Source organism: Eurytemora carolleeae, unplaced genomic scaffold, assembly GCF_000591075.1.
Source record: "Eurytemora carolleeae unplaced genomic scaffold, Eaff_2.0 scaffold519, whole genome shotgun sequence".
NCBI classification, from domain to species: Eukaryota; Metazoa; Arthropoda; class Copepoda; order Calanoida; family Temoridae; genus Eurytemora; species Eurytemora carolleeae.
This window is the reverse complement of record NW_019396424.1, coordinates 200,147-221,671: the sequence shown is the minus strand read 5'-3', so window position 1 is coordinate 221,671 and position 21,525 is coordinate 200,147. Positions and strand designations below refer to the sequence as shown.

The window sequence follows — 21,525 nt, the reverse complement described above, 5'->3', positions numbered from 1 at the left end:
ACAGTTTTCTCCTTATAGACGCAACAGATAGAAGTAAAATTAGTGGCGATCAAAAGCGCTTTTTTATCGCATTAAGCCTTTACCCCCTTTCATTTTTCGCGAACACTCCCTTTAAATTATTAATTTAGTGACATGGGCTTGTTAACATGCACTGCGCACTTGATTTCAGAAAAGAAATATCTATCGATATAGATACAAATATTTCTATGTAAAGATATTTTATAAACGTAGATATTTTTACATCATCAAGGCGTGTAAATTATATCGGGATATTTTTCAAGCAGCTTAAACTTCAAAATATTAAAGATATATAATATAAAATAAACCTTCTTGAGATGCTTAACAAATTTTATTTTGTCAAATAACAATTGTAATATCAAATAAGTATGTTGTGCTATTAGTATTCAAATCATTACTTTGGGATTCAAAAACATGAAAATACAATTTTCCTGTGGGATCTGATTATGATTATGATTATATATATATAATCAAAACCAAAAAACTATGGCAATGTACATCTCAGCAACACTAAAGTGCATTTAATGTCATTTCACAGCAAATAGCTTCACAAGTAACTTGTAAAATATATTATGAACTAAAATGGGTCTGTATCCACTACACAATTGCTGTGTCTTAACTGTTATGTTCATTGAACCATTTAAATTCATGTCTAAAAGTCTACTTACTATTCCAAGGATTTTTGGTTCTCACTGTGTTTATTTATCAATCAATCTATTTATTCATCTATCCATCTATCCATCTATCCATCTATCTTTCTATCTTTATATATACTTTTTCTGTTGGAAGATAAATGAACCGAGTAAACCAAAGAAAACAATTAAGTATAGAAATCCGAAGACGTTTAAAGTTGGAAGGAACTGAGAACTTCTTCCATTCTGGAATATGTAGGGGTGGGGGGGAGGGTTCTAGATTAAAACCAATGATTAGTTATAGTTTCAAGACTAGAATTATCAACAGCTAAACAATGAAAATTTTCGGCGCACGACAAGATTTAAATTATCTATTATTAACTTAATATAGAACCTTAACGACTAAGGTGACCAAAGCTTTAATTTAGAACAAAAATATAGAAACTGGCATTTACGTGGTGTTCAAAAATATAAAAAATAATACCGACAGATTTAAATTAGATTACTTTTTGAGATCATTTGTGCAACTTTATTAAACTGAAGTTAATTCTGAACGTCATTGGCATATAACAGCATAGAACAGCATAGAACAGCATATACCAGCATAGAACAGCATAGAACAGCATAGAACAGCCTATAACAGCATATAGCAGCATATAACAGCATACAACAGCCTATAACAGAACAGCATAGAACAGCATATAACAGCATATAACAGCCTATAACAGCCTAAAACAGCCTATAACAGCATACAACAGCATACAACAGCCTATAACAGCATATAACAGCATATAACAGCATATAACAGCATAGAACAGCATAGAACAGCATATAACAGCATAGAACAGCATATTAAAGCATTGGCATTGAACAAAACCTTTTACCTTTTAAAGCTTGAGAGGCAAATTTTCTTTCAATTTTATTCTTGGCCCTATTCTTTTTAAGTAAGTATGTAGTAAACACCTACGATCCATAACATGTTCTCGAAACATATCTATCCAAGTCCAACCCGTATGCTATCAAAGTCAACCAGGACACAATCCACATGGTTACAATCCCGCTAACTACTAATTGATATAAGAGCTACTTTCGTAGGCGACCCTAGAAATAATTTTCATCATCGGCTTGTAGACGGGTGAATACTATACATATACATCCTAGCTCTAATTTGAATTAAGAAACTAGTAAGTTTAGGATCAAAAGACTCAGGCAGAGAAACTTCTTCTCAAACAGTTGTTAAAACCTTCAGTTTAGAAGTACCTAAAATGATCATCCTAGGCTGATGCAGTGTTATAGCAAGAGAAATAGGATTATTTAATGTTCTTTACCATTGCCAACAAAATGAAAAGAATATTATAAGATAAAAGTAAAAAAAAGAAAAAAGAAAAATCGAATTAGAGCTTTTCAAAAAATATATATGTATTATGTATGTATCATGCAAGAATGCCACCGCTAGAGCAACACACCTAAATATGAGTCAATCATTTGCTTTGCATTAACACCACTATCACTGTAGCTATCAAACCAAGCTATAAGCCTGGCTCATTATGCCACACAAGCGTAGCTATCCAACAAGCTATTTATCCAGGCTCTAAATGCCACACAGGAACACAAGCATAGCTATCCTTCAAGCTATATATCGATCCCAAATGGTGGGGACGATCTGACACTCTAAATTCATCACAGAGACACAATCATACCTATCAAACAAGTTATGTATCGATCCCAAATAATGGGGATGATCCTCTCTAAATGTCACACAATGTCACAATTTCCTAGCTATCAAACAAGTTTTGTATCGATCCCAAATGATGGGGACAATCCGACCTGTTTTATCAAAACAGGATTTCAGGATTAATCTCTAGCAGTAGATAGTACGGAGTTACTCTATAAACTAACTTTATTTATATATCTTATGTTACAAGTTAACGTGAATTGACGTAATTCCTACATCGTTATCTAGATCACATGATTAAGACAATCATGTTACATATTTACCTAACATTTAAAGTTAAATGTACCTAATTATAAGATTAGCAAGGATATATATAACATATTTAAGCTATCTCCGGACATGATTGCAGTTTAATCTAAGCACAATGCATGTTTTATAGCGTATCTCATGTTTAATATATCTAGGTATGCTCAGGTTAACAAATACGGGGATTGCTGTGATATTTGCTACAAGTAAACCATATTTTTGAAGCTAGATTTGTACAGTAAACTTCTGGTTAATTTTGAGGGGGTATTAAGCTCGTTGGAGGTAGGGGGCTGCCTTCCTACCCCCCTGAAAGATTCACCGGATGCTACTAACTATATTAACTGTCAATCAAAATCAAATAGATCCAGACCCTGTTATTTAATGATTTGATATTTCTAATGCCAGCAAACCCATAGGACACTTTGGAAGAGAGAGGGGGGGGGGGGTATATTTACCGTGTGGTGCTTAAATCAAAGAAAAATGGAAAAATATTGCTTCTTTGCCAATTATAAATTTCATTTATCTCATTTAAAAATACATTTTAGAGTTCAAAGTATGAAAAATAAATAATAATGACTGAATCAAACTTACAAAACCATTTTTCCTTGATAATACATGAAGGGGGGGGGGTGATAAAGTAATTCAAAAATAGATACACCGAAAACTTAAAAACAGATGTCAAAAATAATATGATGATAGTTAATGAGGGTCTATGACAATATAAAAAAAATGTTTCAGAAATTATATGCATGAAGAGGTTGAAAGGGTTATACGTCGACATAAATTTAAGTCCATGCCTTCTTACCTTTGCTTAATCGAGGGGAGGAAGACCAGCTTCAACAATTTCTAGTTCGAGCCACATTCTGCTTACTTTCTTTTCCGAGCCAACTCGAAATACTTTAAGAATCGGGCTCGGACAAGAAAATGAGGAGAGTGTGGCTCGGACGAGAAATATTTGTGGCTGGTCTTCTTCCCCTCCCTAATCAAAGGTGATTGAGTTATCCTTTTTATTTCTATCTGAAAATTGATTGATGTCAATAACAATGATTATGGTGCAGGTCAACTTAGAGTTAATTTCATGTAAGATGAAGATTTGACATGTTTTTAATTCTCAATTTAATTCTCTGAAGAGCTATTGAGAAGAATAAAAAAGCAAAAAAAAATATTTGTTTTATAACAATGGGGCAAAATGGAAAACAAACTCAAGAAGCTAGGAGGTCACAATGTCGTATACGTTTTTAAAAAATTTACCTAGCTAGTACAAGAAAATGAAATGCGAATACGTATAAATAATACAGCAAAATGGAAGTACGATTTTCAGTATACAAATGCTGGTGAAATTTCGGAAATGTCAGTTTTTATCAAGATTTCCAGTTCACAATAATACAGCACTAAAACTAGGAAAGTTAATTACGCTTCGATCTAACACAAATATAAATAAATTTCCTTTATTTAGAAATAATTGTGAGAAAACTGTAATGATATCATTTTTTTGTCAACAATTAAGAATTTGGTTTTACAGTAATTGAAAAAAAAACTACAGGGGCGTAAGAAATAATATGAAAAAATTAAAATAATATTGTATAATTATGTAGAAAATGTATATTTCTGTACTGAACAGAAACCTCTGCAAAGTAAATAATAATGTACCGGACCGATGCCTTGCCAACCTAGCCAACCAGAAAGATGTTTGTGTTGTACCGGCTCGACCAATCTCCCGGTGGATTTCTATCTGAAAATCTCGCGGATTTTCTGAACCATTAAACCAACCTCACACACACAGTAGATTACAGAAGATTCGTAGATTGAGAACCAGATGTAGAACTTGTGAAAAAATGGTTGAAAAATACCACAATCATGCATACATATGGACGAACATATTAAGAAATTTAGTTACCGCGCGCTGAGACGGCTATAATAAAAAAAATTAGCAACAAACTGATGTGAAAATCAACAAGTTCTTAGTGAATTTGAAAAGTGACATTAAAATAAGTCTCCTCCATCTTTTTACAATTTAAAAGAAAGAAAGAGTAAACAAATTTAAGCATGAAGATTTTTAAGAGAATAAGCTTACTGCTAGGAGAGTTTTTTAGCAACACTTTTTTTGTGATAAATGCATTGATGTACATCCCATCATAACTTAAACAATGACGCTTTCCCTAGGGGGAGGGGGGCCGGGGAGGGGAGGGATGCATGGTTTCTAGGTTTAGCCCCAAAAATATGTGTTGATTCTCTCTAGAACTTAGAATATATATTTAAAACTAGCTCAAGTGCCCGTGGAATTATCAAAAAATCGAATTTCGAGAAAGAAAAAAAATTATTTTAAAAGAAAAAAATTAGATTTTTGAAAAAAATTCAATTTTGTACAGCCCGTGTTTCCCTAAAAAAATTTGAGCCAATTTGGTCCATAAAAGAATTCGGCCAGCTATATCTAACATATATACTATAATAAATAAATATATGTATGAACGAAGAGCTTTATTATAAAGATTAATTTTAAGGAAAACACAATTTGTTTTATGTCCTTGCATTTAAAGAGAGAAAAATGAGATTTTATTGGAGTATTTACCCCCCCCCCCCATCCGAAGCATTAGACAAAAAAAATGGCGGAAAAAAACGATTTTAAACCCACTTTTATTCAGAAAAAGCAAGAGGTTTTTGTTGTGACAAGGTGCATTTATTTAAATAAAGTAGTTAAACCATTTTTTCACACAAATTCCACAAATTCAAGGCAAATATACGAGAATATTTCCGTCATTATCTGTTTGTCCGATCACAACTCAAGAACCCCTGGTCCAATTTGCTACAAATTTTGATCAGAGAATCCGGGAAAACTTAATGAATGTTCTTAGCTTGGTTTTGAGATTCTAAAATAGGTGGGTCCACTTTTTACGGGAAAAACGTTAAAATCATAATTTACGACAAAGCCCGGGTATATGGTGGGACTAACTATAACAACGCTTGGTTCCCAAGCTATATATGTGATGAAATATTTACAGAATACATGCAGAAACTTTTTTTTGATCAAAATAAAATCTTAGTAAATTTTCTAATTTTCAAACAAAATAAAAGTTAAAAGAATTTTTTTAATGAAAAATATTTTCAAAAGTTGAAATTTCATTGTTAAAATTTTAAGGAACAGTGCCGCAATTATTATATTCCTGATACCTATATCTTTGCAACCTGGTGTAAACCTTTGTTATTTGACGGTGTGCTTTTGAAATATCAAAGGTCTACAACATTAGGTTGTAAAGATAAATGAATTAGAAAAAATATAATTTATGTGGCGAGAGTTGGCGTCCTTAGTCGCTATATGAATTATTTGAAATAGTTTAACCCAAAGAAGAATAACGATTTTATAAATAGTTCTTTGCTCTTCCCCCACCCTCCCTCTGGCCACCCTTGCACCCTTCCCTCCCCCCCATATTACCCCCCCCCCCCCTATGGTGGTCTGCCCTGTATGTAGAAATATACAGTAAAGATTAAAAAAAACATTGCTTTGAGAAGAATAGAGGAAAGATAAAAGAAATAGAAAATATACTTTCACAACTCTAACTTTGTAAAGAGACTGTAGCCTTAATTCTAAGTGATTCTTCATTTAAATAAGAGTTTCATGCCTAATTCACAACCTTACCCTTTAATTCTTTATGTATAAGCAACTATGGGATTGATCAAATCAAATCAAATCATGCTTTTAGTGATCTCCTACACCCACACACCAAAATTTTACTAATATATTCGTTTTTCTTAATTTCAAAAATTGTCTAATTCTTAAAATTACTTTTGTTTGTTTGATGGATAGATGTAGAGTTACTTGAAATTTCGTTCACAATCCCTTTAATATTTTCTAGTTATTTGGATGAAATGTATTCTTGGAACAATCTTTTAACTGTATCTACACAAAACATTCTTGTATTATATATATTGATAACAATAACATACAATAGAAGATATATTTTGATGTGTATTTGGGTTTAGCAAACTTTTAAAGAAATATCACTGATATCTATTCTATAAGTAAAGGAATTGAGTTTTTGCCACAAATTAAAATCTTCTGATTCCAATATCTTTGGAATCTAATGGTGCAAACCTTTGATATTTCAAACTTAGATTATTTTATCTATACGTATTATAAAGTTTGAAATATCTAAGGTCTACGACATTGGGTCACAAAGATATAGAGATTAGAAAATCCGAGATTGTGGCAAAAACTCAACTCATTTTGCTTGTTTGGGTGTTTGTTTGTTTGTGCCTAAAACACATCACATAAGACTGCACCGTAACCCTATACAGGGATATTGGCCTAAAATTTTAAATCCCCACAAAAACTCAGCGAAATTACTGTTTTCACGAAACATTACTGGTTCTTTTCTTCTTATATATTTTGTTTGCTTGACTAAGCAAATTCTACTAATTGTTAAAGTGTAACCTGAGGTTGCAAAAAAAAATTTTAACTGTGACTTAAATCTAATAAATTTAAAGATAGAAATATTAAAGGTCCCCGACATTAAGTTTTTAAGATACAAGACAATTACCGATTGATTGATTGATGAGCCAAATTGTTCATTTTCAAAAATCTCGAGCAGTTATGTTGGCTTAATTGTGATGCTTATTTCAAAACTTGTATTTTCTAAAATATGAGCAGTTTTCCTTTAATGTTTTGGATGTTTTAATCCGTTTGATGAATATAAATTAAATAAATTAAAATTATGGTTTTCCTGACTACACTGCAACTTTGAATTTTTCAGTATAGATCTAAAATTTTTGGGACTATTTTGTACAGCAAAGACATAAAGATAAAAAATTAAAAAAAGAGGTAATTGGATATTATAAAATAGTATATGATATGAAAAAATGTAAATTTTCTTACAAATTTTATAAAAAAAACTCATACAGTTGTTGTACAAATGACGAATGGTTCGTTAGATGATAAGAAGTTGGATGACCGGGGGATCATATTGGATGACCGGGGTGGTATGTTTGATGACCGTCAACATGACCGGAGGATGAGAAGGTCGGAAAAAGGACCTCCTGTAGCCAGCGTGTCTGTTCTAAGAATTGTAGCAATTTCAGGTAAAGTAAGCGTTGTTTTCCCGGACCTCTTACGACCTCCCATGGGCAATTTCTTGGCCGGCCAGAGGGAAACAATTTTTATCTTAAAAAAATTTTAGCAATTCAAAAAGGATATGAACTAACGAATTGTTCATTTTGATTTTTTTAAAACAAAAAACGAAACGACTATATGGAAAAAAACGATAATTTTTGGAAATGTTTCTTAAAGTAAATGTTTTAAACGTTTGTGAAAATGCGAGAAATGCAAAAACAACGTTTCACGTAAAAAATTATTCTGCGAAAACCATAAGTGTTGTAGCTGCAACAAATTAATTGCAAAAAGAAATTGTGAAATGAACTGCTCTGAGAGCTAAGCATTAGAAGCTTTATATCATAATTAATAATTTCTCCTCTTTTACTTTAACAATCGTTTGCTGAATAATGTTCGAAATTTTCGCGAGCGAACGAAATTTGAAAAAATGAGAAATTTTCGGCGAACATTTTTTTATTCTCATGAAACGAGTTCGCCTTTTTACTGCTGGAAACCATATTCCTAACCCCTATTTCGCTTTCCCAGTTTATAAAATTAATACACTTTTAAACTAGAATAAGTTTTTTTTACAAATACTGAAATTTGTAAATTCAGGAGAAGAGGTTCGGGTGTCATGTCCAATAGACGGCACACCTACACCAATTATCGAGTGGAGAAAGGTATTAATCGACTTAAAGGTACTAATCGACTTAAAGGTACTAATCGAATTAAAAGGAATAATCGACTTATAGGAGTTAATCGAATTAAAGGAGTTAATCGACTTAAAGGGACTAATCGACTTAAAGGTACTAATCGACTTAAAGGGAATAATCGACTTAAAGGAGTTAATCAACTTAAAGGGACTAATCGACTTACAGGTACTAATCGACTTAAGGGGAATAATCGACTTAAAGGAGTTAATGAACTTAAAGGGACTAATCGACTTAAAGGGAATAATCGTCTTAAAGGTATTAATCGACTGAAAGGGACTAATCGACTGAAAGGAGTTAATCGACTTAAGGGGACTAATCGACTTAAAGGGACTGTTGTCTTAATTTTAAATGACCCTCCATTTAAAAGGCACGATGCACAATGAATACCCTTATAATCTGGTAAATTTTCTGGTTTAAATAGTTTCATTATGAAAAAACAATAATTCTAATAAATTCTGATATAAAAAAAGAATATCTTATTCATCTTGATCAGACAAAGCTTTTCATGGTACCGTTGTGAAACTACGCTTACAGTTCATTTAAAGATTTCTATAATAATTATAGTTCAATTTATAAAATTGAATAAAATTCTTCACCCATTCGGAAACTTTGTGTTTACTAAATATGTCAAATTAATTTGGTTTATAAATAGATGCCGCAACATTTCAAGAAGACAACATTCCAAGCTGCCATTATCTAAACTGCCTTGTTCAAAAGAACTTTTTAAAATTTGCCTTTTTAGTTGCATTTATAACATTAAACTTGTTTTGTTTTTCAGAATGGTGATGTAATAGATCATACCTGGACCCGAATGAAAACACTAAAACGTGTTTTAAAAATCCGCCATATTGAATCAGCTGACACTGGAGTGTACACTTGCCGAGGTGTTAATGGATTTGGTTCAGTCACAGTTCGAGCAGAAATAATTGTCAAAGGTTCAGCATTTTTGAAAATTATTGCTTGACTCCTACAGCTACAGGCTACTTTTTATTCCGTCTAAAATTTGATGAAAGATAGTTTAAATTGATGACATTTTTATAATCTGTACATTTGATATGGAAATATTTCATAGACATATATGAGAACATTTCATATGTAAACCATTTACAATAACTTTCATTAATATGATAAATTATTTAAATATTTTAAAACCGAATTGACTATATCGAGAAGTTATTTGATTTTCTATAAATAATTTATAAACATTTTATCTCTTATTTATTTATGAACTTAAATCATTGTCGTATAAATATAATCTCTAGTCCTTGAAATGTTTAAACTATGAGTTTATAATCTCAAAACTGTCAATAAATCCCAAAAAAACTCTAATCTCAAAATCTTCTTAAACCTAAGTTGAGAATTCCCTTTCAATATTTTCCCTTGAATTTAGAGTGGTCATTTACAGAAACATTTTATTCCGTGCACACTGTAAGCCTGTAGATAAACTCTCTTGAAGATATACCCGCACAGATTTTCTAACTTCAAACTTTAATCTTCATCTTTACCGATTTAGCAGAAAATTTTCAAAGTTGGATAACTTCAAATTAATACCTCCCTCCTGCTAGAGAGGGAGGGCAACCTTAACACCAAGAGCATCTGAACCGCAAATAACAAGACAACATGGATTTGCGGCATGGCATGCTAACTAGAAAGACTTCCCATCCACATCAATTAGCGTTTGGATAATTTCTCAGTTTAAAAATATAATTTAATTGAATAAAGCAACAATATAAAATTATGAAGCCATCTTTGTATAATACTCTATTTTACTGATCAAGTGTGGGGAGGGAAACCCTCCTGTCGATTGTCCTCCCCTACCCCCCTGGGCATAAAACTTTATTTTAAAAAGTTTGAAAACAAACTTCAAACATCCATGAAGGAAAATATATTCAAAGTTTAAACCTTAAATCTTGAAAAGAGATGGAAAGGAAGGGTACGGTATGCATGCCAGTGTCAACTTTTAATGAAACATACATTTTTTTTGAATTTTACTTTTAGGCTTTTAGGGCACTTCGCACCCATCTTCTTTTTTAACTTTTAGCTGTGGCTTTATCTGTAAGCATTTTCTCTTTGTACAGTATATTTGTTTTTAATTTGCGAATTTTTTTTCGAGCATTTTTAATTTTTTTTTTTATTTAATAATTTAAGACAAAATATTTTAAGAATACATATTTAAAGTCTGATTAGCCATAAACCTTTCCTATAGGGTCACATGAGGTCCCACACAAAATTTGGGCCTGATCGATTCAGCCGTTTATATAGATTTACTGGATTTTAGGATTTTGAAGTGTTTGAATTCAACTTATTTTAAGACGGATATTTTGATATATCTTCTATTTGCATTTGTCTATAAAAATCCTTTGTCTGACTAATTACAAAAAATATACAAATCCAAATAGTTTTTACTTACTTTCATTAGAACAGGGGCAAAGTGGATTTGAGTATTTTTATCAAAAAAAGTGTCCCATTTTTATTCTTAATAAGATTGTTATTGTCTGATTAGAATTTATGGAGTTGTCATTATTTTTTTTTTTAGAAAATTTCCTTTTTTCAATTTCGGTTCTCTGTAAAATGGACTTGGGGATTTATTGTACAGAAAAAAAAGACGGTAATACTTATAATTCAACAGGTTTGAAGCAAGAAAAACGACGATATCTTTATTGTTTTAATAGGTTTAATAGGTTTGTATAGTATCTGTTGTGAATGGGAAATGTCAATATAATATTAATGAAGAGTCACTTCAAATTACGTCACCAATCTCTTTAATTTTAGCATCACTGCAGGAAATCCTGTTTCAATGTTATTTCTTTGTTTGTAGATCATGACGAAGAAAAGATACCAAAACAGGAGTACACAATTGCAAAACCGGTTTTTACAGAGAACACCCAGGAAACCAAACCAAACCAAATCATATCAATTTGAAAGTTTAGGTCATCGAAAGTTTACAATAAAATCTGTTTTTCAACATCAGTCTTTGCGTTAGCAGATTATCTTAGCGTCTTAAAAATTTTAAATACAAAATATTTAAAAATATCCTGATGTTTGTTGGTGTGTTTAGAAGTTATTAAGTTTCTACAAGAAGGTCCCTGGGTCCCAATTCTCCCTGGACTGTGAATCCCTGGGGGTCCCGCCACCAAACATATCTTGGTTCCATAATAAGGTAGAATAATGCAGGGCCAATTTGATTGGGGTTAGGGCCTAGGGAAAAATAGGCGCACTTTGCTTCCTTAAGCTTAAAAATACACAACTTTTCAAACTGATTTTTCTCACTGATTAAAAGTTTTTTCTCCATTAGCATTAAACTCAAAAATTATAGACAGATAAAACGAGTTCCTTCTGTTGTTTGAAATATCTTTTATGTATATTTTAAATTATTATTTGCATTTGAGGTTTTCATTTTATCATGGGGCTTATATAATGGTTCTGAATGCCACCCAAAATGTTGTCAATAGGACCAAGTCTTTCAGCAATAGGTTTTATAGTGATTAATAGAGCGAAATTTCTTATATACAATTCGGATTTTTTGTCAATCCCAACACTGAGGTTTCTACTGATATTTATAAAATATTTATTCAGAAAGAAAATGGAAGCTCCATTGTTATACTTTTCAAAATTTAACAAGAATGCATGCAAGCACCAACCTCAGCAGTACCCTTACTACTGTTTCTCTATTATAATATATTTTGCCTTCCATGTCAGGGCGCCGCGCAGACAGGAAACTCTTTTTTGACAATTCACATCTATAATGATATGTGCATATTTATTTAGGTTCTATTATCATCTAACTCTCTTCTGAAGATACAATCAGTGCAAGAATCAGATTCTGGTTTGTATACTTGTATAGCAACCAATACTGCTGGCCAGGTAAAGCAGAACATCAAAGATCGAACGTTTAACATTAACAATGAAAACCAGAAAATTGTGGAATAGAAACACAAGATTTATGCAATACGTATGTGTATTTGATGCTGTTTCATAGAAAATAGTTTAATCTCTAATTAAATCATTAATTTAGTAAAATGGGTCTGTTTACACTGCACAATTGCTGTATCTCATGTTCTTTGAACTTTTCAAGATTTATCTGGTTCATACAGCTTCAAAAAAAGTTGATGATTGTTTGGTAGAATCTTTAACAATTTTAATCCTGAAAGAAATTATTTTGAGCTGGCAAAGCTTCAAGTAAAGGATATTTAAGTATGAATAACACACTGGGTTAATATGGGCATAGGATTAAAGCAATATTATGTTTTATTCAGACTTCTTATACTCATAAAAAGATATGCAGTCTATAATATTTCCAATTCAAAATCTGATCATGATTACAAAATATATAATTTTACAGGCAAGTCGTCAATTCTCCCTCACAGTGGAAACTCCAAAGGTTGAACTCCCACTAATTGAGAGGTTTCCTAACACCTCTGTTTCGCTGGGTAAATCAGCAACTCTAGTTTGTGAGGTCAGATCAAACCTGACACCTGAAATACAATGGCTGCGGAGAACAACTGATTCCCAGTTTAGTATCAGCATTGGTGACATGCTCCTCGTGCATGCCGGGGAGGGTCAAATAGAAAGGCAGGGACAGAACATGTACACAAGCACACTGGCTATACCAGCTGTTGTGGAAGGGAACTCTGGGTTATATGTCTGTCTTGCAACAAATTCAGCTGGAGGGTTTAATTTTAAAACAGCAGAACTCTCTATAACAAATCCACTGGATAACAAAACACCTCCGCTGGTCCTCTATCTTGTCATAGGTAAGGATCTAGACATGGTCAATTTTTTTTTCTTAAAATACACATATACACAAATTCCCAAATTTGGAAATTCAATCCATAGCCGAACTTTGTGCGTTAAATTATGCTCAGTTATGGTCCTATGTCCAAATATTTAGGTATACTTTGTGTTTTGCATTTAAATAGATAAACAATCCTCTTTTCTAACCCTCTTTTCTATTGAATTATTGGTATGATATAAAGACAAAGTTAATAATATCATATTTCAGGACTGGCCGCTCTTGTTCTCATTCTTCTCTTTATAATCTTTCTTTGTTTGTTGAGAGGAAGACATAAAAGCTTTAGGAAAAGAACAATTGAGAAAATAATCAAATATCAAATAATTTCTCATTTAGCAAACCATGCCTTCTCCCTGCCAGGGTGTACATCACACACATTTCATTAGAAAAGCATCATTTATTGGGCGTACTGTCACGTTTTGCCTTATATTATGATTTATTTGTTGAACACATGAAATTGGTTCAGATATTAGATTAGAGATTATACATGATTATAATTAAATTTATACGTAACTTTAATTCTTCTCTGACTGATGTCATCTTCTTCATAGTATAGTATGTACTGTACAGCTTGCTCTAGCTGATTATAATTCTTAAAGGAAATGATCCTGAGTTGACAGTGACAAAACATCATATTAAGGGCTTTATAGCGAAGCTTTGTTGAAAAATGACATTTTTGGAAAATCAGCAAAAAAGTTAAAAACAAACAGAAGAACCATAAATTTTCCATTTGTTAACTTAAATTAAAATTCAATATCTTTTTTAAAGGGACTGATTATTGAAGACCGTATCTAATCCTTATAACAAACAGATTTAAAAAGATACTTAGAAAAAACACAGAATAAATTCTTATTCTTTTATCAATTGTTTTACATTGTTGCAGAGACTATCGATCTCACTCCACATTAATCTATCAAACCAACCCTAGTGTTTACAAGCAAAAATGCAGCAGTCAGTACAACACAGCACCTAGTGGACACAGTGGACACAAAGCCCACGTGGTAGAAGTTACCAAACCAAATATTTACGATGTTCCATATTCACACACTACAAAATACTCTCCAGTGAGTTTAAGTGAGGGAGGTGGTAGTAGAACCAACTCTCTGCAAATGTCCTACAATGCTTCTAGTTCATCTAGAACACCCAGCAGGCTTATAGCAATTAACAATAAAGATAAACAGTACACTAAACGTTATCCTGATTTGTAAATCTTTAATATAAGGTTTGACTGGTCAACATTACAATAATGAAAGGCAGCTATCAAAAACTAATAGAAAATTTCATTGCCAAACAAAATAAAAATTGTAGATCGTTAAGGAACAAAATAAAACAAAATAATTAAAGAGAAAATTAGAAAAAGGAAATAAAGTGTTTTTAAAAAATAATGGCACATTTCAATAGTTTTCAGTCTTTTCAAACTTTTCAGACTTTTCAGTCTTTTCAGTCTTTTCAAACTTTTCAGTCTTTTCAGTCTTTTCAGTCTTTTCAAACTTTTCAGACTTTTCAGTCTTTTCAAACTTTTCAGACTTTTCAGTCTTTTCAAACTTTTCAGACTTTTCAGTTTTTTTAGTCTTTTCAGTCTTTTCAGTCTTCTCAGTCTTTTCAGTCTTTTCAGTCTTTTTAGTCTTTTCAGTCTTTTCAGTCTTTTCAAACTTTTCAGACTTTTCAGACTTTTCAGTCTTTTTTTCAAACTTTTCAGACTTTTCAGTCTTTTCAGTCTTTTCAGTCTTTTCAGTCTTTTCAGTCTTTTTAGTCTTTTCAGTCTTTTCAGTCTTTTAAGTCTTGAATAAAAGTTAATATTTTTTGAAAGCCCCATGTTTAAAAAATAAGCAAAAGTTGTAAATGAGACAATGAATTACAAAGAAATATTGTAAATGATATTTTATGTATCTAAAAGGAGGGTCTGACGTACAGTCCTGTTAATTACATTTACAAAATTACAGTTAATTTCAAATTAATAAAACTGTGCCCAGTTCTTTACCTAATCTTCTAATACTTGACATAAACTCTTGATTTGCTGTGATATACATATATAAAATAAAAACTTCCTTTATGTAATGTAACTTAGTTCTGAGAAATTATTGCGTTTATAGTCTACAGGGTGTCCCACGAAACATGACAATAGCAAGACGACTTGAAAGTCGTCTTTGGTATTTGAATTTATTTGTGACATTTAGTCTTCTATCTACTTTAACATGTATGATTCTTGAAACAATTATCACATAATTCTCCTAGCCCTGGCATTTCCAAAAAGTGGTCTGCGTTTTTTGTGCTTTCAATATTACCGGAGATATAAAGAGTTTGGTTCAGATTTCAATTTTGTTAAATAAAAGCAAAATTGTCGAAATCTGAACGAAATTCTTCATATCTCGGGCAATATTGAAAGCACAAAAAAGGCAGACCACTTTTTGGAAATGGCAGGACAAGGGAAATTTTGTGATTATTATCTCTAGAAATTTACTTCTAAAATTAGGTTGACAAATAAACGCAGCAAATTATATCAAAAATCAAGACGACATTCAAGTCGTCCTGCATACTGTCATGTTTCGTGGGACACCCTGTAACTAAATATTTGCAGCTATATTCTTTTATCGTTGTAACCAAATACTAATATATGAATTCTAAACATAGAGTTTTTTTTTCACTATCTAGTTGCAAAGATATAGTGATTAGACAAAAAAGTTTTAAGTAAGTATTTAGTTCACTTGAACACCTTGTCTTTAACCTTGAACAAATTAGATTAATTACTTAGATTTTAAAAACTAAATTATGCTTTACGATTTTAAAGTTTGTAATTGAATGATAAATGTAATAAAATAAATTAATTTCTGTTTTGTTCATGACTTATAACGTAGATTTAACGGCTCTGTCAATATTCCAGAAAGCTGTGACTTTCTATCACAATTTGACCCATTAAACATAATTTTTTAGCCTTTTTTATTAAACACTTTTTTGTCGGCATATGCATTTTGAATAAAAATGTATAACATAAACAAATCCGTAAAGAAAATGATTATTGAGTTAAAGACAAAAACACGTTTGATTTCAAATAGAAGAAACCGAATGCTGCTCACTCCAGTTAGTCCGGTGTGTTATTTCAAACATGGACATGAACGATTTTCTTTTAAGCCTATTGTAAAAATACTAGCCTTGGAGGGCGCTTCGCGCCCATCTTCTAAATTAATTGTGAACATGTTCTCTTTGTGTACATCGTAAAACAAAACAAAAATAATTCGCGGATTTTCACAAAAAAATTTCGTTGATTTTCAAAATTTTCAACAATTTAATGAAGATCGAATTTTGATGGAGACAAATTTTTAAAATTTCAATCATTCATAAACCTTCCCTAGGGTCCCTAGATGTCCCACAAAAAATTTGGGCCCGATCGGTTCAGCCGTTTTGACGTTTATTGGATACAAACAGACAGACAGACAAGCCAAATTTATATATAGAAGATTAAATTTTCTTTGATTTTTTTTATGAAGTTATATAAATGCAACCTAACTTTCTAAAAGAAAGAAAGAGACAAGGCAGCGTAGACGTAATATTTTAAAGGGAGCGTAGACGTAATATTTTAAAGGGAGAGTAGACGTAATATTATAAATGGAGCATAGACGTAATATTTTAAAGGGAGCGAAAACGTGATATTTTTAAGGGAGCGTAGACGTTATATTTTAAAAAGAGCGTAGACGTAATATTATAAATGGAGCGTAGACGTAATATTTTAAAGGGAGCGTAGGCGTAATTTTATAAAGGCAGCGTTGACGTTATATTTTAAAGGGAGCGTAGACGTAATTTTAGAAAGGCAGCGTTGACGCTATATTTTAAAGGGAGCGTAGACGTAATATTTTAAAGGGAGCGTAGACGTAATATTATAAAGGGTCTCTAACTGTTTAGAGTAACAATTTGAAATTATCCTAAGAAATGCTTGGAAAATTTTTTTGACTACCGTGTATATATAATTTTTGACTACCGTGTATAAATAATTTGTTAAGGGGTTAATGTTACCATTGGGAACCTAACATAACCCTCTTTAAGTAAAAGTACAGTAATGAAAAATAACGATCCTACTGAAAAAAATCGTTTGTTTTGAAAGCAAAATGGATACTCAGTCAAAACAGAAAAATTAAAGAAAAAATGCCCATACCTGGCCATATTATGACCGCGGGTATTATAATAAACTAATTATCCATGATTTTATTATCTATGATTTTGTTGAAACTTGACAAATATATGCTTATTTGGACCATATATCTTTAGTCCCTATATATTTAGACTGGACAAATATATGCTTATTTGAACCAAATATCTCAGTCCCTATATTTAAACTGGACAACTAAATGCTTATTTGGACCATATATCTTTAGTCCCTATATAGTTAAACTGGAAAAATATATGCTTATTTGGCCCATATATCTCTAGTCCCTATATAGTTAGACTGGAAAAATATATGCTTATTTGAACCATATATCTCAGTCCCTATATTTAAAATGGACAAATATATGCTTATTTGGACCAGATATCTCTAGTCCCTATATTTAAACTGGAGAAATATATGCTTATTTGGACCATATATCTCAGTCCCTATATTTAAAATGGACAAATATATGCTTATTTGGACCAGATATCTCTAGTCCCTATATTTAAAACTGGACAAACATATGCTTATTTGGACCATATATATCTCAGTCCCTATAGTTTAAACTGGACAAATATATGCTTATTTGGACCATATATCTCTAGTCCCTATATAGTTAAACTGGACAAATATATGGTTATTTGGACCAATATCTCTAGTCCCTATATTTAAAACTGGACAAATATAAGCTTATTTGGACCAATATCTCAATCCCTATAGTTTAAACTGGACAAATATATGCTTATTTGGACCATATATCTCTGGTCCCTATATAGTTAAACTGGACAAATATATGCTAATTTGGACCATATATCTCTAGTCCCTACATAGTTAAACTGGACAAATATATGCTAATTTGGCCCAGATATCTCTAGTCCCTATATTTAAACTGGACATACAGGGTGTCCCACGAAACATGAAAGTTGATAAATAGTTTTGAATGTCGTCTTCCCTATACTGTATTAGATATTAAAGGCTTTTTATTTCGTTAGAGAAATCTTTTGTTTAAATATATTTTACTTTGAAATCAATTATACTACAAAATGTCTCCCAAATAATATTTTTATTATTGTCTTTGGTATCAAACAACTCAACATATTATGGAAGAAGACATTCTAAACTAATTCACAAACTGTCATGTTTCGCGGGACACCCTGTGGCTGTATGCTAATTTGGACCAGATATCTCTAGTCCCTATATTTAAAACTGGACAAGTTCAGATAAACATTAGTCCAAGCGAACGTGTTTAATCGATGATGTACATATAATCCAAATTACAGGGGGGGGGGGGAGTGTTAAGAGGTCGACGACCTCCCTTAAAATAAACTATTTCGAATACAGTTTAAAATGTCGTCTTGCATAATGTGCTTTTCAAAAACCACTTTAAATACAGAATTATTAGGTTTTCAGATATAAAATGCATTCCTTAGGAGGTAGGACTTCTTAAACGTTGCAAAAAAATTTTTTTTGGTTTAAATAAAAATGTCACATGCAAGTGACAGTTATAGTGAGAATATGAAAAGTCGTCTTTGATATCTGAATTTATTTGTGACATTTAGTCGTCAACCTACTTGAACATGTATGGTTTTTGAAATAATAACAGCACAATTCTCTTAGTCCTGGCATTTCCGAAATTTGGTCTGTTTTTTTTTTGGTGCCGTCAATATTACAAAAGATATTATGAATTTAGTTTAGATGTTAATATTATTAAATAAAACCAAAATTTTTCCTATCTAGGGTAATATTCAAAGCAGAAGAAAGGCACAAATTATAGACGACTTTTAAGTTGCTTGCAACTGTCTTGTATTGTGGGAAACCCTGGACCTTTTATTCAAAAACAATATTTACAATCTCTGAAATTAATGCTTCAACTAAACAATTATGCGAGATGATTCAGCCACTTTCCTCTAGGATCATATACTCTTTAATAAATGTGTTTTTGTTTAAATAAATTATACAATTATTGGATCAGCAAGAGCGGAAATAACTTATTTTTGTTATTGTTTTATATTGTGCAAAAGAGAAGTTGTTTGCAGATGGAACAGCAATTAAAATTTGAAATAGTAGATGGGTTCGAAGCGCCCTACAAGCCTATTTTTTAATTTTACTCGAACAAATATCTAGCCCAGCTAAAAGCAGGGGTGTACAATGTACTTTATTGAGATTTACAATATTTCTTTATAGCTTTTTCACCTAGATTTTCTTTTATAACAATACAACTGGTAAAAAACTGGTTGAAAACTGTTGTCCAAGGGGTCAATATTGCTGTTGGGAATATTTTATAGCATCGATGAATAAAAAGTAACATCTTCAATTAAGGATTTGCACGGTTGTCTTTTTTGAGCAAACTTATTCAAATCAGAAGGATTATGAGGGAAACTAGGGGTTTCAATATAATTCCATCTATTATTTGAAGTTGGGCGGGAAGATATTACGAGTTTGTTATTAGAAGCTGATTAGAATTTGGGAGTTTTTAAATGTGTTAGATTTAGCATAACTCATCCTGATTTCCTTGATGTGGGAGTAAAGATAAGAGTGCCATTCATCTACTATCTTTTTAGAGGCTGCTCTCAGCGATTTTTCGATTGCGATTTTCTTGTCCATGTCAGCTGCGATAATTGCAGCTGACGTATGGATCTTGTGTTAATCATTATCGAACTACCTACAACTCAGGTAACAAAAGTGAAAAATTTCTCCAAGTTCTCCAGTTTTGGTGACTTGCTTTGATGAAATTCTCTGGGAAATTTCAGGAGAACAAGTTCTAGTGACTGATTCCTTGGAAATTCTTGAGAAATTCTCCGGAATAGGTCCCCAATTTGGGAGATTTTTAAGGGATCAGAGTTTTGAGAATTAGTTTTGAGAAATTCCTGAGATTTACCCCAGAATTTTTTCCAAGAAATTCCTAAGAATATTTCTCCGTAAATTCCTGAGAAATTCTCAGGACTTGGTCACCAATTACATAGTTCGAGAAATTCCTGAGAATTTCTCAGAATTTTTCCTGGAGAAATTCCTCAGAACTTCTACAAAATATTTCTCTGGAAATTCCTGAGAAATTCTCAGGGCTTGGTCACCAATTTTACGGATTTTTTGGGGAACTGAATGATAAACATAGTCTCAAGAAATTCATTAGAATTTCTCAGGAATTTTTCCTGGAGAAATTCATGAGAATTTCTATAGAATATTTCTCCGGAAATTCCTGAGAACTTCTCAGGACTCGGTTACCATGATTTTTTTGAGGAACGGAATGATAGACTTAGTTTAGAGAATTTCCTTAGAATTTCTCCGGAATTTTTCTAAAATAATTCCTAAGAATTTCTCCGGAAATTCCTTAGAAATTCTCAGGACTTCATCACAGAATTTTCAAGTTCCAAGTTCTTTGCATCCTTATTGATAAAAAATGATAATTTGACCAATGAGAGAGCTCTGTCTGCAAATGATCTTAAAATCAGCTGATAGATCTAGATTTAGGCTCAGTGTGAATTTTGCAAACTCAAACTGCACATATGTATGTTATTTCCATTTTGTGTTAACTTTATAACTCGAGCCAATTTTAACACTACAGATAATTCCGGAGATTTTAAATTTAGAAGTAAAATAGTATTTACAAAATTTATAATCTTCAGCCTTTGGAGACTTGAGCTTTTAAAAGTTGGAGGACCAAATGGATTGGTTTTTTACTTACTACACAAGTATGGGTAAACCCAAAGACTTTGCTCATTATAAAGACGAGGCGTTGGAAATTTATCTGACTATTGTGTACGCCTGTACAGCTGTAATTTTTCCTTGTTTTGTTTTTAAATAATTATTTAATTCCTTACAATTGCAAAAGACGACATTATGAAACGTCAGCATTTCTGGAGAAGACGACCTTCGTTACGATCTTTCAGTACCCCAGAAAATGCGTCAAATTTGCGTAGATTTTCTGATGCGCTATCTTTAATTAGCAAAGTCTTTGGGTGGTTTACTTTTACTTTGTTAACTACATTGTTACTACATTACACAAAAATAATTATAACTTTTTTAGATTTATTAAAATTTTTCCAGCAAAAATCACAACAGGAGATTCATTCATAATCATACATAATACATTAAATAATACTTATCTGAAAGCTTTCAATATTAGTGCAATATAAAAGAGAAATGTTGAGAAAGAATAATTTTTTTTATT

General features: G+C 31.7%; 1 protein-coding gene across 1 annotated transcript; it reads left to right on the top strand.

The window, feature by feature from the left end:
* The first annotated feature begins 3,192 nt into the window (after positions 1-3,192).
* On the top strand, positions 3,193-14,567 carry LOC111703014 (fibroblast growth factor receptor-like 1). Its single transcript, XM_023474852.1, has 10 exons — positions 3,193-4,711; positions 7,528-7,704; positions 8,330-8,394; positions 9,206-9,362; positions 11,246-11,316; positions 11,486-11,587; positions 12,196-12,291; positions 12,770-13,181; positions 13,430-13,505; positions 14,103-14,567. The coding sequence occupies exons 1-10, from the start codon at positions 4,678-4,680 to the stop codon at positions 14,425-14,427; spliced, it is 1,515 nt and encodes a 504-aa protein (XP_023330620.1). The 5' UTR covers positions 3,193-4,677; the 3' UTR covers positions 14,428-14,567.
* The last annotated feature ends 6,958 nt before the right edge of the window (positions 14,568-21,525 follow it).

Coding starts and splice junctions, on each gene's coding strand:
- LOC111703014 (XM_023474852.1), top strand. CDS start 4,678: ATGAAGATTTTTAAGAGAATAAGCTTACTGCTAG. Junction 7,705..8,329: donor AAGAATTGTAGCAATTTCAG/GTAAAGTAAGCG, acceptor TTGTAAATTCAG/GAGAAGAGGTTCGGGTGTCA. Junction 9,363..11,245: donor AGCAGAAATAATTGTCAAAG/GTTCAGCATTTT, acceptor CTTTGTTTGTAG/ATCATGACGAAGAAAAGATA.